Below are 17933 nucleotides of genomic sequence, written 5' to 3' on the forward strand. Positions count from 1 at the left end.
TGTTGTCTTTAATTTTTGAAGACTCTCCTTTCTCTATTTGGAATTCTTATTTTTTTTTAGTTCGAAATAACGTTTTTATGTTGACATGTTCGTGTGAAAACCATGTTGTCTGTAGTTTTTGAAGACTCTCTCTCTCTCTCTCCCCTTTATTCCTCCATCTCTCTCCTCGGTCTATCTCCTTCTCCTTCCGTGTTTTCCATTAGAATTTGTTTTTATTTTTTAACCAAGTTTTGTATATGTTTTTAATTCTTCAAAGAATCCCTCCATCGATACCGTGGACTTGTTATATTGAATGCCTTACGAGTAAGATATTCTAAAAAGCCTATTTGAGCTTCCCGGGAACAGTTTAATACACATTAAGCCATGTTTTGTTTCTCTCTTTCTCTTTCTTCCTCACTCTCTCTCTTTCTCTATTTTTTTCTCCCTTTCTCTCCCTTTCTTTATCTTTTTCTCACTCTGAGACTTATATTTGAATTTTTTTCTTTTCTGAAAATACGTGGGTAAATCTCTTCTAGAAGACCAAGTGTTCTATACGTTTACATTTGCAGTCGTGACTTGGAGGCTTTTCCATTCTGTCTACTTAGTTATAATGATTCCTTTCCTTTCCTGTTTTCTCTTAAATATTATATTAAGGATATTTCAGCTTTTCGGAAACAGTTTACTACACACTAAACTGTGCTTTGTTTCTCTCTCTCTCGTTCTCTCTCTGAGACTGAATCTAAAATTATTTTCATTTCTGAAAATATGTTTTAAGGACAAATTTTTTCTTACAAAACCAAGTTTTCTATATGTTTAAAATTTGTTCGCAGTCGTCACTCGATGACTTTTCTATCGTTACTGTGGGCTTAGTAATACCGGTTCTATTACTTTCTTGCTTTCTCTCTTTCTCTCCCTCGTTTCTGTTGAATTTGAATTTTTACAGTATTCTTTTCTGTACTGGTGACGTAATTTTTACACAGAAATCACTTTTAGATTCATACATTTTCCGTAATTCAAATTTTTAGAAAGTAGCCTCGAAGCCTGCCCTCTTCAATTTGGGCTCGACCGACACAATTGTTCCAAAATTCAAATATAAAACTTTCTTTCTTTTTGCGTGTATGCAGTAACATCCGCTCTCATATTGCGCTCAGAGAGCATTAGCCCATAATACAATAACCCCACTTATCTTTTTTTCCATTTTCAAACAATCAGATATAAAACATTATTTCTTAATTTCAAGCAAAATTTCCTCACGCAGTTTTGAATGCGCGGTCTAATGACCCTACAGTCACTGGTATATGTATGTATGTATACTCTTGCATACACACGTGTGTTCGTGGCCGAGGCAAATGGAGTCAAGAAGCGAACTATGCGCTGCGAGGATGGGGAAACATTTCAATGTTTACATATTTGCACTGCTCGAGTTTTGTTTATGTTCTGATTCAGCGCTGTGTTTGTGTCTGTATACCTATACATATGAGTGTGTGTATCCGTGTGTGTGTGTGTGCATTGCAACATAATCAAATATGGTGGCCGAGAATTTGCCGAGAACACACAAGAGAAACTAAAACAAAAGTAGCATCACATGGTTCTGTTAATTGTGAAAGCTTCTTTCCCTCCAAATGTGAGACATTCTTTGTTCTTTTATCGTAGCGCACCTTGTTCTTTTTCTATTTTTTGTACGTTCTTCTGCTTCTTGTTCGGCTTCTGGCCGAGTAATTCAATATGTTCTGCCATGAATGCGATACATATGTTCGTTATATAAGCAAATGCCAAAGCGAATAATCATTCATTTATACTTATATACATACTTATGTACATGTATATGATATGTATTTATTTATATATGATCTATATGTCCACATCCAGTTCAATGTACGCCGCGTCCAGCGTGTTCTCTTTCAGTTTGTTATTTAGAAATCACTTTTTATCTTTATTGCCATATTAATTAATAAATTCAATTGATTTTTTGCCATTCGCTGAATATACTTGGACCTGCCATAAGTTCTGTTGCTAGTTCAGGCCGTTATAAAAATGAAACTATAACACATTTTTTATTAAAGTTTATTTTATTTAATAATAATTATATTAAGTGTGCGGTATACCAAATTTGATGCGAAATGCTCACCTTTTGCTTTAATACAAGCAACGCCCTTAAACGACACGGTCCTTGATCCATAGCAGTTTCAGCTCAGTTTCTTTTAGCATCGACGGCGCTGTTCGAATCAACGATTTTTTGAAACTCAAAATTTCTGTGGTGTATTTGGCAGTCCGTTAACTCTGTCCACAAACTGTGGTACAATGGATCTAAATCTGTACTTCCAGACGGTCAATCAGCTGCAGCCATGAAACCAGGAATATTGCTTTTTAGCCAATACCGAGTGGTTTTTGCCTTGTGCGCTAAAGAAGATTCTAGCTGGAAGATCCAATGCTTTCCAACAAAAAGAGTTTAGGAGCTTTAACCCGCCTTCTAAATCATAGTTTTAACCTCTTTTTAACAGAAGTGAAGAGGTGTAATGCCTTTTCTGGAAGCTCCCCTCAAACCATTCCAGCCGCTGAATAGTGACCACATTATTGTTTTTGGGTCTTCGGAAGTTTTTGCGTAGATTTTTTCGTTTTTTCCCATTAAAATATTCCTCAACAGTTAACATTTCTTCATCTGTAAGAAATATACTTTTATACCCGTTGGCCGGGTACAGCCTTCATGTGGAGATCATCTCGAGTATCGGTGAGTACTTCTCAACTGTCGCTAAATTTATTTTCATCTGGTAATCTCTTCAGTTCTGAGAACTAGAAAAATTTGCTGGATACCAGTCAATGAGCCCGAGCTGTGCGTACTTTGGAATATCTAATATTCAATCAATTTGGTTTTTGTTCGTTACACAACGTCCAGTGGACTCATACTCTTTTGTCTTCATGAAGTGTTGGATGAATCGGTGAGATGTGCTCACTATGTTCTCTAAACTTTGTTTTCAATAAATCGATTGTGACGCCGCCCTGTTGGAATCACATATCATCCAATTCGGGCCAAAAATACTCGGATCGGTAGCGATTCACATTCACAATAATGTGCCGATCTTGATCATCACGGAACAAGTACGGCCCAATGACGCCAGCGGCCCATAAACTGCACCAAACCGTAATTTTTTCGGCATGCAATGGTGACTCATGGAGTGTCATGGACAAATATCGCATATTTTGCTTATTGACGAAGCCTTTCGGCCAAAAATGAACCTCGTCGCTGAAGATGATTTTTCGATCCAAATCCGTATAATTTTCAATTAGTTGCTCAGCAAAAATTCAGGAACATTACGACGGTTCTCGAGGTCAAGCGGCTTTTGAGAACGATGTGTAAGAGACTGATTTGGTTCTCGACACTACGGGCACTTCTTTGACTCGCTGGCACGGGCACATTTTGTAATATGCCTGTGGATTAAACTTCTTCCACTAGACGTTTGATTGTTGATCTGACAGGACGATTAGGACGACCACAAATTGAATATAGCGCTCTTAAACTTGAGGCCACTGCTTCCGAATTTCGGTAGTAAATTTTAATAATTTTGACTCGTTATTGGATCGTTTTTCATGAAGAAATTTACCGTATCAGCTTTTGAATTCTATATTCCAATTTGAAGTTCGTAAATTTCGTGGAACACCAACTGAAGTATCCCATTTATAATTTAGTGAAATTCAACTAACTTTGGTTTTACAATCAATACCAATTGAAAACTCCTCTCATTTTTATTTGACGAGAAAGTCGATATGGAAATTCCATAGCATATAGCTGCCATATAAACGGAGTAATCAGAATGAAGTCCTTGTAAGGAAAACTGTTTTAGTTGACGGAATATCTCCACGAAATTTTGACATGGAGTATTATATAAGGCAATATTTTGATATCCGAAGAAATTTTGTAGATTGAACCACTATAGCATATAGCTGCCTTACAAACTGAGCAATCGAAATCAAGTACTGGTATGGAATTATTTTTTTACGCTATTTTAGCTAAAAATTTGGCATAACTAACTTATTACCCAAAGCAACGATATAATATCCGAAAAAAATTCTAAAAAAACTTACACCAAATATATAACTTGTGTAGATTTAGTCGCTGGTAATATAGTCACCCTAGAAGTGTTTGCTGCTTTTTAATGTTATTAATTTACTTCTATAATTTTTTCCATTGCTCTATATAAACAAACACTGACAGGTGTACACCCAAAAAAAAAAAAAAACTCAGCAGTTTGTAATCGCTTTGTTTATCTTTGCTGCGGATGGCCATCCGGTTGGCTTGAAAAGGTAAAGGTCAACTTCTTCTATGTTATGTGTGTGTGTGTGCTATACAGTTTGTAAACAGCTGTAATATTTGAAGAGCGTTTACCTGACATTTGCTGCATGGACACATATACACATACATACATATAGTACTTCCATACATAGAGTATATCTTCTGACATATGTATGTATATACATATCTAAGTACATAGTTTACATACCGCCATGAGCACCCTCTTGTGCTGCTGCCGACACCTGATCTTGACTGCAACCGCACACAGCGCTGATTCAACACTCTTGACAAGCCATAATCCAAAGAAGAACGACATGCATCCGTAAGACAAGCCACAGCGGCGTTTCTACATAACTGACTCAGCGCTAAAGAAATGAAACAAAATCCATGGCTTTGACTTTATTTCACTCAAAACCAAACATAGTGATTCACTATTTGGAGATTTTGCAGTCTTCGGTCCATACCGGTTTCCGGTGTTGTCACATAACAACACTCTTAATACGCGCACCGCCCGCTCGCTCCTTAATCCAGCGCATGGCTTATGAGTTCCTTGACTGCTAGCTCAATGGACGTGACTTGCTTTTGCTATTGCTGCACACACACACACACACATGTTCATACAGAAATCTGCGTTCTTTTCGCCATTCTACATATCGAGTACCCAGTCTTCTATTCATTCTTCCATTCATCCATGCGGGGGCAATCAAAGAAGTGTTTACTTTCATTATTTGCCGATGGATGACGGCACTTTGTGCGCTCAATCGCCGGCGTTTGGCGAATTATGAGCTCATTAACATACATATTAATTTGCATATGGACGCTTTTAGCACTTCAATGCTTTATTATATATATGTATATATAAATACAAGCAAATATTTGGCGATTTATTAGTATTGAAGTCTTTTTTTGTCTTAATTACTTTCGACGAAATGGTGATAATAGCATGTGACCGTTTTTGGCAAGACAGTCTTTATAGAAATATTATATAATAGTATTTACTTAGGTTTATTATGTAAGCTATAAGCTTTAAAATTTGTAATTTACAATCGCCAATCCCTTAAATTTTAAATGAAGTGTCCAGCTTTAAGCCTTGAATATTCCTATTTTTTTGATATGGACAATTTATGAGCTTTAAATGATTGGAAATTGTATAGCATACGTCTCCATCCTTTTTCGGCACCCTTACATATGTTAGCATTTCCGGTGATTATTTTTAACAAAAATATAAAAACTGTCGTCGTAAAGCCTAAAACTGTCTAAGCAAATATCTTCGAGTTCATAATAGGCGACAGTTCTTTTTATTTCTATCTTAAAGCTGACGCCAATGCGACTGAACCCTTGTCCAAATTTAGCAAAATTCCATATTGGATTTAACCCTTCTCCAAATTCAACATAATTCACCTCTCTGTCTTTGACACTCTCTTATGAATCATAGGCTTGTACTTTGAGATCCGTAGGAGGTTTGTTTGAATAACACTGGTCTACAGTGGTTTTGTGGCCCACGATATAAGTTCGATTTTGGTTATAATTGTGGTCACAAATCTTAAAACTCTCTATGGTTTTGTAAGATTTGCTCTCGTTTATTTTAAATCCTAATCTCCATTTTACCTTAAAAAAATCTGAAAACCTAAAAAAAGATATACAGTTTATTTTTTCGAAACATAACGGTAGGGTTAGGTTAGGTTAGGTTAGATGGCTGATCAAAGATCGCACGTGGACTACTATATGTAGTCCTTTGTGAGGCCATATAAATTAGCAAAACGCTTAGTAACTAATACAAATTTGCAAAGGCGTTTAATTTCTATTCCCTCCAGCTCGGTGGAATGTCTGAAGGTATGCGCTCCCAAGTGTTTAAGTCTTGACTTCCCAAATGTGGGACCTAAATCAGGAAAAAATTGTTGAGTTGTTTCCATCTGCGACTCCGCTGTGGACCACCCTTTCTAGTCTTATCACAAAGATACTCAATTTCTTTACGGCGTGCTTGACAATTATCCAATAATGAAAGCTGTCTCTCAAGATGGTTGATGGTGTTGTGAATAGTAGGCTCATTAGGCCGATTATGTTGCCTATAAGTTGAGCGAAGCGCGAGAAACACATTATTGATCCCATAGTAAACTGAGTTCGTGTTCTCAAGACAACGTTCTTGATGCTTCATCATCCCATTCACTGCCTTTGGTGGACTGTAATGATATCTTGGAATTTGACGACTTTATTGTTTTTGAAGACTTGCGCATCCAAGCAAAACATTTGTCAAAAATATACCATACATACAAAATTGTCGACCTTGTTGGCATAGGTTAAGTTAATCTGGTAGACCAATGAGCCACGCATAGATCAGTTTTGGTCCTTTGCGATATCAGATGGAGTTCAGTTATTAGGTCAATGAAGAGTAGTCATCCGATTATCAACAGATTCTGTGTCCTCACTATCAATATCTCTTCCCGTGTATCATATCATGTGGACCCAGATTTATACCGTATAGTCTTGCCTTGTCAGGGATAAGAGTACCGACATAACGCAACAAAACATACGATAATCGAATACACTCAGCCTGCGGAAAGTCAAAATTCGCGATACTTTTTGTACACACCTCATATGTTGGAATTTCTGTGAAGAAATCAAGCAGATAGTAAAACTTTATTAAACCATAAAAACGATAAAGATATTATTGTAACACGGAACGTCATAAATGAAAAGAACTGTAAAATTCTAATAGTAATTGTGCACAAAGCTTTCCTTTATTTCATCGTAGCTATTCAATGCTTTTGTTATAAACGCGCAGCAAAACAAGATAAAATGTTACATTCGATTGCACCGAAGCTGTAATACCCATTATATACTCTAGTAGTCCGATCTGAACAATATGTTCGAATAACAGTTTTGTCATGGACTGACTTCTGATTTCCGTCAAGATATGTTGACAAATAAAAAGGTTTTCCAAAAAGTACTTGTTTTTTATCGCTCAGTCTGTCAAGCTGATTGCTTTGAACGTATGGAAATCCGACTCGTTAAAATTATCTCTTTAAAGTACTGCAGATTCTAGGATCGATCAGTCTGTCGAGTTGATCACCTTGAACGTATGAAAAACCGGATCGCTTCTAGTCGTGGATCTCTTAAAATTTATCTTTTTAAAGTACTAGAGATTCTAGAATCAAAAATTCTTGCTCCGCCTTCCAGTTAATTTAGTAATGTTGTTATTTCTTTCTTTTTCAGGTTCCTTTACTTGAACCACGTGACGAACCAGCACACATCCACTACGGCCATGATCCATATTCGGTGGAGCTGTCGAGCTGTCGCTCGGAAAACAGCGAAATTGTGCTCTCTTTAGTGCTCAAAAGCCACGATTGGACGGATTTGAGTGAAAATAGGAAGAACAAAGTTCTAGACAAACTATCCAAGTTCTTCGCCATACCGAAGGTAATAAGAAATGCGATGCTAACATAAATTAGTCTGTTCGTAAGCAGGCACAAAACAGAAATAAATAAAAATTTAGCGAAAAAGAACGAAGTAAAATTAACAGTTGACTGATTTACCGTTTTCTGCCACTTAGGAATTCATCGTTATGGAATCTGCCACAAAACGTGAACTCAGCGAAATGCAGAAGGAGGCAATACGCAGAGGTTACAACAAGTGCCATAATAGCAATAAACACCCACTGGGACGAGTTAGCTTTGTGGTAAGCAACAAAATAAATTAAGAAATGCACAGCAATGGGAGTAGGGAATGCTAGTCGGTGGAGAAATTGATTGCAGTTAATGCGCACTGCATGTTTATACCGGCTCATAAATATATTAGTATTTATTAATAGCTTATTTATAATTATTTTTTCTATTTCATCAAAAATTTTAGCATTTCTTTATTTTTGAAAAAGAAAAATTTATAAAATTAATTTTTTTCCATAAATTTTTTTCTCGTCTAGCTCGGCTGCGGTTCCAAATCCTTCACAATGAGTGAATCTATAAAGAAGCAAATAGGTGCTCAGATGAAAGACGGTTGTATTGACAATATAACGGGCGAAAAATTCGGCTGGTGGGTGATTTGGCGCAAGCTCTACAAAGCGAGGTATTTATTAATAATTGTATATATATATATATATATATGATATATATTTAAATTAATTTAAATCTTCTTTTTGTTATCCTGCAGAGCGCAACGTAATCGCCGCCAAGCTGAGGGTTCCGGCGCTGATGAAGCCGATGATGCTGACTATGAATACGAGTACGATGACGATGATGAGGACGTTGTGTACGTATCCAACCCAATTAAAAAGTAATTTCTACTAAATATCAATACCTATCTGTCTATGCTTCGAAGATTTGCTGGCACTCAGTTTCATAGGAACTATTTATTATTTATTGAAAATTATATTTCGCGTTTTCACTAACCGTTTTCATTATTGTTCGATTACTTAGACCCGATATTCTTCGTGAAACTGCCGGCTTCGGAGGCCCGGAAGGGCCGGAAAGAGGTCGCTGATGAATGAGAAAATCCAAAAACGATGTTCATTGTCTTTTTTGACATCAAAGACATCGTTCACCTTGAATTTGTTCCTCCTCAACAAACCGTCAACGTCAAGTTTTACGTGGAGGAACTCAAGAGACTCAAACTACGTCCCAACAACTACCTAATCAAGGCCGGCATTCCAATGCTTCCGCAGCCGCCTTACAGCTCAGATGTGGCCCCCGGATTTTTTTCTTTCCTTGGCTGAAAAGGCGAATGAAAGGTAAGCATTTTGAGACGACAGAGGAGAGCTGTATGCAGCTAGGTTCTCAAGGCTATTGCGGAGTATGCCTTCCGGAGCGCCTTCAATGCTTGGAAATCGCGCTGGCAGCGCTGCTTCGACGGAAGGAACCTATTTTGAAAGTTCAATCATTTTTTTTAAATCGACTCAGTCCTATTACTTTCAGGACAAACCCTGTATACTACATATAATGATTTTCGTTTCCCTAACAAATCGTATGCCGAGTTTGTAGGTCAGCGTATGAGTTATATACCTGATTGACGTTTTACATCTTTAGGTAGTACTCTCGCTTTGATTCCTGCAAGTTCCAATAGTACAAAATGTTCGGTTGCATCCGAACTTAGCCCTTTCTAGCTTGTGATTTTTATTTTTAGCTAAATAATTTTTTCAACATTTCACTTTTTTTCAGTGAAAACATAACCGAACCGCCCGTAACCACCACACATGCGCATCGTCATCACCACGGTGTTGGACAGGTGAGTGTCAGGCGTTGTTTAGCAGCGTTTCACAAATTTTATTTGTTGGTTTTGCAATATGCATTTTGAAAATAACGAAAATAAAACAAATTAAAATGAAAATATCGATTGAAATGTTTCACGCGAAGTGGTGTACTTACTCACTCATATTTATTGGTCATTGCTCAGGGTTTCACTCATAAACTTAAATAATGCACTTTTGTAATTAATAATCCATTTGTTGATTTATGAAAATTTGCTAAACCGAAAAAAGAAACACTTACAAACATAACTCACACACATGTAAACCCGGTAAACAGTATTGAGACATAAACACATAAATACATATATACATTTCACATTTGTTACGGATTTGTTATTAATCTAATGATGTTTTTCCTGGTCTCTTTTTTCTGCTCTCTGTCTTTTTCTGTGCTAACCTCTAAACGTTTTCTGTGATTCGAAACGTAAATGAATTGAAAAACAAAAAAAAAAAATTAATGCTGACAATTACAATACGTTTGATTTTATATTAACTAACCGTAAACATATATATTTTATAAATATATATATACATATGATAAATATATATAAATACATATATGCATTCATTAAACTCACATCATCACAAACGCACGCACAAACACACATTTACGCACAATCCAACACATCCAAACACCACAACCACGACCACGAACAATGTTGTCTTCCTGCACACGCGTAACGGTACATAGTCGAATATCGAGGATAACAAGCTGGAATTGTCAGTGGCATCCTCTTCGCCGACGTCCAGTGGCGCGAACGAGGATGGCATACTCGCCGCTGTTGCCGCCGCCTCCTCCTCGTCTAGTGCCGCCAACCAGCCATCGTCCGAACCGAACATATTGCTGTCACATATACAGCCGAATATCGATGAGGAGATTGTTGAGAGTGTTTCCCAACTGGAATCGGTCATTACGAAGACTATTGAAAATACGAAGAACCTCAAAGAGATACCGGTTATCGAAGAAGACGACGAAGATGCACCGGTTGCCGTCGACATTGCCAAGGAATTGGATGTGCCAAATGCACTGGAGGAGCTCAATGGTGGTGAGCTCGGCGGCGGCGCTGACAATGATTACGACAAGACTGTGAATTTAAATGAACCAAATCAAGCGCTTACCTCAAATGCCGTTGGTCAACAAACGGTAAAGGGTGGCCAAAGCACAACAACCGCAGAAATAACGCATGACAATTTCGGTGCGCCAGAGTCCAACGCTTCCGGCGCAGACTTAGACTCAGTGCCGGTTGTTGAGTCCAGCGCCGCGCTAAGTCACAGCTCGCTGGATCGCGCGCAAACCGAAGCTTCGTTGCTGAATTCATACGATACAACAGCCGCCGCCGTTGAGTTAGAAGCGCGTACCATAACGCCGGTAGCTAACACACTAGAACCCGCCATAAGCGGCGTTGAGTTATCCAAGTCGGAGACGACTTCTTTGTTGCCACCAGCTTTGCACACGCCAGCAATGAATGCTTCAACAACACAAGCACCCTATCTATTGGCCAATGCTGTCACGACCTCATCATCATCATCATCATCCTCATCGTCCTCCTCATCACCACCATTATCGTCATCTGTTTCGTCCCCCTCTCTGCCTAACTCCTCATCAATGCCCTCCTTATCTTCGTCTACGCCGTCATCTGTATTAGCATCGGCTACGTTGCCGACTTTCATTTCGTCAACAATCACAACTTCATTTGCAACAACTTCTCCAACAACAACAACAACAATAAAACCATCATTCATCACTACACCATTGTTAACTAAGGTAAATACTGAACAAACAAATCTCTTGTGGCTTCTATGCACCTCAACGATTATCGTAACCGTTTGCTAAACTCTGTGCTAAACGTTCTAAATTATGTTAATACATACATAATGTACATGTATGTAAAGCAAAGTATCAAAGTATGAAAGTATTAGCTGAACGTCATGTATTTCCTATAAAGCTTTAACTATTATCCGTTGTAATGTAAGCTCGTTACTCACCTCGTTTAGTACTTACCTATATACATATTTAGTACATATATGCTAAATGCTCTAGGCTTGTCAGTGCTAAATAAAGCTTAAAGTGTATGTACATATATACATATTGTGATCCTTGTGATATAGATTCCTTGCGGTCGCATAGAATACAAACATTTTTAGGTTATGTTTTTGTATATTCCCTTTTTTTGTTGAAAATGGTACTTGTGGTATAAATGTATCACAAAATTATGTTAGACAAGTAGTCAGCTGATTAGTAAATATCATCTCGGAGCACAAATACGAGTATGCTAGAAAACATATAAATATATATTTTAAACTGAAGAAATATTAGTATTTTTAAAATCCTTGATTTTCATTTATTTTTTATTTAATTTGTTTTTATTGTTATTTATAATTTTTTTTTTTTATTTCATGAAACTATTTTTATTTCTTTTTCTTGTTATTTTTTTATTTAATTTTATTTTTTTTTTCTTTTTTAATTTTGTTTTTTTAGTTTTTTTTTCTTTTTTAATCTTTTTTTTTAATTTTTTTTTTAAGCTCTTTTATTTTTTATTTAATTCTTATTTCAAGAAAAGCCTCTGATTGCCCAAAGTATTTTGTTCTTCATTATGAATTCGTTAGATACATACTACCGTACGCTACCTCCTAAGGTGCGTTCGCATACCCTGAAAAATGCGTGTTGCCCTGGTCTACCGGTGATTTCTTACGGCATTCACTCACTTTCCATATTTCTTACTACATTCAGTCGGTCTCCGCATTATTTTGCGTAGTAGCCTAGCGGTAGACGAGTGATTGGATAATAATTCCCTATGCTTAGCTACCTTCTTGGCTTTGCGATTTTAACTTTTATACTTTGAGTACATCATTATATTCCTTCTAGTAGTGTTTTGCGTCGGTCATCTTGGCCAGTTTGAATAGTTCCTTAACACTAAGAACCCTTTGTTCGTTCCTCTAGTTCATTTCTCTTGCGTTGGTATACCTACATACGCCAAACGCCGTGTTTCCGAACCTTTCTTGCAATGTTTCCTCGACCGACTATTTCTATTTGGAGAATGTAGTTTTCGCGACAATTCTCCTGGCCGGAGTTTTTTCTATTTATTTATTCTTTTAAAATTCTTTTTAACAATTGTTTTTTATAATAATAATATTTTTTTTTCAGAATGAATGAAAACTTAACTAGTGACTCTTTAGTAAAATTTTTTTTAGTCATTTATTTTTATACTCTCGCAACAAAGTTGCTAAGGAGAGTATTATAGTTTTGTTCACATAACGGTTGTTTGTAAGTCCTAAAACTAAAAGAGTCAGATATAGGGTTATATATACCAAAGTGATCAGGGTGACGAGTAGAGTTGAAATCCGGATGTCCGTCCGTCCGTCCGTGCAAGCTGTAACTTGAGTAAAAATTGAGATATCATGATGAAACTTGGTACACGTATTTCTTGGCTCCATAAGAAGGTTAAGTTCGAAGATGGGCAAAATCGGCCCACTGCCACGCCCACAAAATGGCGGAAACCGAAAACTTATAAAGTGTCATAACTAAGCCATAAATAAAGATATTAAAGTGAAATTTGGCACAAAGGATCGCATTAGGGAGGGGTATATTTGGACGTATTTTTTTTGGAAAAGTGGGCGTGGCCCCGCCCCTACTAAGTTTTTTATACATATCTCGGAAACTACTAGCTATGTCAACCGAACTCTATAGAGTCGTTTTCTTCAGGCATTTCCATATACAGTTCAAAAATGGAAGAAATCGGATAAAATCCACGCCCACCCCCCATACAAAGGTTATGTTGAAAATCATTAAAAGTGCGTTAACTGACTAACAAAAAACGTCAGAAACACTAAATTTCACGGAAGAAATGGCAGAAGGAAGCTGCATCCAGGCTTTTTTTAAAAATTGAAAATGGGCGTGGCGTCGCCCACTTATGAACCAAAAACCAAATCTCAGGAACTAATCGACCGATTTCAATGAAATTCGGTATATAATATTTTCTTAACATCCTGATGACATGAATATGGGTGAAATCGGTTCACAACCACGCTTTCTTCCAATACAACGCTATTTTGAATTCCATCTGATGCCTTCTCTGTATAATATACATATGCATTCGGAACCAATGTTGATAGCGGAATAAAATTTTACACAAATACGGCATTTGAGCTGAGGTATCCCTTGTGGAAAAATTGTCGTGATCGGACTATAACTTTTCAAGGTCCCTGATATCGAACACGAAGAACTCAGTGCCTAACCTAACTTAACCTAATTTTTCACCGAAAATATCGGTAAATCTCTCAGAATTTAATTCTAATTAATTTTACAGCAAAATAAAAAAATATGTAAATGACGGATAATGAAATCTCGATTATCACTTTATCATGCAAGAGTATAAAATGTTCGGTGACCCCCGAACTTAGCCCTTCCTTACTTGTTTAGTTATTCTTTTAATTTTGTTATTTTTAGTTTTAATTAAAAAAAGATTAAAAATAAATAATATTTTAATTTCCATTTTTCGCTTATTTAATTTTTATTTTATAAAATAACTTAATTTTTGTGTTTTTTTATAATTGTTAATTAATTAATTTAAACCTTTTTTAATTTTCATAAATTTTTGTAATTAATTAAATTGTTTATTGTTGTTTTTTTTTAATTATTTATTTTTTTATTTAAATTTTTTCTATTCATTTATTTTTTTAATTTTGTTTTTTTTTAGTTGAAAACACTCTAATTTCTATTTTTTTATTTATTTTTTATTTTATTTTTCAGTTTTTGTTTGAAGTAATAACAATTGTTTAATATTATATTATTTGTTATTCATTAACTTTTTTATTTTCTTATTTACTATTTATTTAATTAATTTTTAAATAATGAAAATAAAATTTTAAAATTTAAATTTTTTTTAATTAACATTTTTAATTAATATTTTTAAATAATTTTTTATCATTTTAATATTGCTTATTTTAATTTCTTCTTACATACTATATAAATTATTAATTATTTTTTGTTTTTTTTGTGGTTTTATAATTATTAATTAATTAATTTAAACATTTTATTTTTTTAATTTTTATTAACTTTTGTAATTAATTAATTTTTTTTGTTATTGTTTTCAATTTGTGTGTAATGAAGCGATCTGTTTTCTCGATAACAACAACGATCTTCTGTTTCAAATATATTTTTTAAATAATAAAATCAAATTTTTTTCAAATTTTATTTTATAAAATTACTTGTTTTAAAATAATATTCTATTATTTTATTTAAATTTTTCGTTTTTAATTTTGCTTATTTTAATTCGTTTTCTTATGCATTTTAATTAATTAATTAAACAAATAATTTTAATAATTTAATTTTTTTTTTAATTTTCTGTTATATTTCTTTATTAATTAAATAATTTAATTATTTTATTTTACTAGTTTTTATTAATTTTTGTAATTAACCAATTTAATTTTTTTTAAATTAATGTTAATTATTTTTTTATAATATTATAATTCTTAATTAATTAATTTCAATATTTTATTTTTCTAGTTTTTATTATTTTTTAATTAATTAATTATTATTTTTAATTATTGTTTTCAATTTGTTGGTAATGAAGAGGAATTTCGTAAACTGCAATAGGTTTCTGTTATAAATTACGGCTATACTTCCACATTGTATAAATGTACCGTTATATGTACTTTCCCATTGTATAAATTTCAACTCTAAATGAATTGCTTCGTTTGATGTAAAATGCACGATCGTTTTCATTGACAATTTATCACTTTTCGGAAAACTATAAGTCTAGATTAGCTTTGAATTTTGAATACTTATATTAGCGAACTTGAAGCCAATTCCAGTGTCTACGAAAGTAAATATTGTACAACCTGATATGATGCCAAAGACATCTCCATAGTTCAACTATAACATATGTATGGATATATTCACATATAATTACTGGGTTTGTATAGTATTTATAGCAAGCTAGTTCCACTGATTGTTGGAGATTCTCCCGCCACAACATATTAATTTATATGTGTAGTACTATAAAGTGGCAAGAAAATTGAATAGGGTCCAAAGGCGTCCAGTCGAACGACAGCTTACTAAAGGCACGTACTAGTTTTCTGGCTTGTTTAGACAAAACTGTATGCCATACTCACGGCTAAAATATTTCTAACTACATTTAACCTCACTTTTTTCATTAATAATGATCTTACGCTATTAAACAAAATTTATCGAAAGTTTAATTTATTTTTCAATGAATTAACTAAATCAATTCTTCGAGAGTCCAATGGAACTAACAAGTCTCCACTGCAATAATATAATGCCTCATAACTCTTTCTCTCTCTTCGTACTCTCTACTCAGGCTTACAGAATAATGTTTAGTAAAAATAATCCACGTTTTTACGCGGTTTCTAGATCTAATATGTGAAATGTCACATTTTTGAAACTTTTGAGATTGTGTTTTCTCTCACTCTCTCTCTGTTGCTCTCTGTGGTCACCACCTATTAAATATGCCATTAGGATTTAAATATCGTAGTAGTATTAACTGTAACTTAAAAACTCAAAAAATATTACTTGTACAAACGAACTCGGTAAAATATTTCTTATTTTTTGTTGTTGTTCTCTATCCACTATATATGTATATATACTATTTGTTAACAAAAAAACAAAAACTATATAATCCACAAAATATGTGTTATTGATTGTCTATCAACACTAATATGGATGCCAAGTGCAGTTAGAACGTATGCAACAACAATCACAACTACAGCAAATACTTAAACAAACAACAAAAACATTTGATAACAACACTGACGCGACGCTGACGCCAAAGGGCGGCGCAAATGCGGAAGAAGTCATTAGAAATGGCGCAGAGGGCGCAACAACAACAACAAGCGTGCATCTGTCAATAGCAGAAACAACAACGAGCAGTGATATAACAACAACAACAATAACCTTAACGACAACAAACGCTGAAGGCGTCATGAGAAAGGTGAAGAGCCGTGTTGTAGCAACGCTTGAAGAAAGCAATGAATCTCGTTTTATTTCGAACTCTAAAGCTTGGAATGTGTAAACAATATAAAAACCAACAAATTAGTCACAAAAGAAACACAAAAAAAAAATAAATAGAAAATTGTGAAATTTCCCGCTTGAAAGTCGTGTGGCAGTGCGCAAATATTGTTGTATTGGCAATGCAAATTATTGAACGCATGTTTTTAAAACCGAAAAAAGCAAAAACAAAAACAAAAATATGCACTTTTTATTAGCACCTCAACTGCCCGGGTTACTACTATCCACTCTCCAGCGCTCAGTCCAAGCACCCAAACCAACAACACCAGGCGCCTGCATGCCGTTAGTTACTCCCACACACACATACATACATACATACATAGAAAGCAGCGCATGGTCGGTCCACTGTTTAGCAAATTGGCGTGCTTTGCCAACACATTTGCACTCAACAAAGCGCCAATCATGACCCAACACCGTTCCTCCGCCACCAACTTTCCTCCAATGATTGTGTCCAATTGTTTGCCCCACAACTTTTCTTACGGCTACGCGCGCGCACATATCACACGTTTACGTATTCAAACGCTAATCACGTATAACTGTTGCACTCTTGCACTCTCGCACATTCACACTTCATAATAATAGTTGTTAATTGCTTTGCTGCTATTTTGCCAATTATGCACATTTCTTATTGTTTTTGTATTGCTTTTAGCATATTGTACATTTATGTGTGTGTGTGTGACTATCCACTCTATGTTTCATTTGTCTATAAATATTGTATTCTATACTACTAACATTTCCCGATATTAATAGTTTATATACATAAATATACTATGTACAGCCACTGACAAGTAATTGGAAACACTGCGCACATTGCTATAAATGCGTGATAAATATTCGTAAAATATATTGTACATATAGTATAATACATTTTTCATTTATTTTTATATTTATTTTATTATTATTTATGTTTTAAGCTGTGGCGCCTCTACGGCTATATCAGCAATAGTTCGAATAATGACGCCGAGTTGAAAATGTTAGCTTAGCCGCAACTAGCAGTTGATTAAACGTTTTTCATACATTTTATAATCTAAAACAAAAAAAATTAAAAAGGTGGCAACTCTGTTTTGAATCATATGTGAATCGAAAGCTTCTCGTATTGTTTCCTCATATTTTAAACGTTTATTATACATTTTGTAATTTAAAAAAATTAAAAAAATGGCAACTCTGTTTTGAATCATATGTGAATCGAAAGCTTCTCGTATTGTTTCCTGCTATTTCAAATGTTCCTAATATTTTAAACATTTCTCAAACAATTTGTAAACTTAAAAAAATTTAAAAATGTGGCAACTCTGTTTTGAATCATATCTAAATCTTTTCATATTGTTTTCTAATATTTTAAATGTTCCTAATATTTTAAAAATTTCTCACACATTTTGTAATCTAATACAAAAAAAAAGTGG

General features: G+C 34.6%; 1 protein-coding gene across 7 annotated transcripts in view; it reads left to right on the forward strand.

The window, feature by feature from the left end:
* The window catches only part of LOC105228925 (dystroglycan 1), a 74033-nt gene that overhangs the window by 47939 nt on the left and 8161 nt on the right, over positions 1 to 17933 (forward strand). For 2 of the 7 annotated variants that reach the window (XM_049453406.1, XM_049453407.1), the window contains exons 3-9: positions 7481 to 7684; positions 7818 to 7943; positions 8187 to 8329; positions 8414 to 8536; positions 9418 to 9484; positions 10198 to 11271; positions 16202 to 16456. In XM_049453406.1, coding sequence (XP_049309363.1) covers positions 7481 to 7684; positions 7818 to 7943; positions 8187 to 8329; positions 8414 to 8536; positions 9418 to 9484; positions 10198 to 11271; positions 16202 to 16456 — 1992 coding nt within the window. The remainder of the gene's footprint in view (positions 1 to 7480; positions 7685 to 7817; positions 7944 to 8186; positions 8330 to 8413; positions 8537 to 9417; positions 9485 to 10197; positions 11272 to 16201; positions 16457 to 17933) is intronic. The other 5 variants (XM_049453408.1, XM_049453409.1, XM_049453410.1 and 2 more) reach the window with 5 other exon arrangements.

This window comes from Bactrocera dorsalis, chromosome 3 (assembly GCF_023373825.1).
Source record: "Bactrocera dorsalis isolate Fly_Bdor chromosome 3, ASM2337382v1, whole genome shotgun sequence".
Taxonomy (NCBI): domain Eukaryota; kingdom Metazoa; phylum Arthropoda; class Insecta; order Diptera; family Tephritidae; genus Bactrocera; species Bactrocera dorsalis.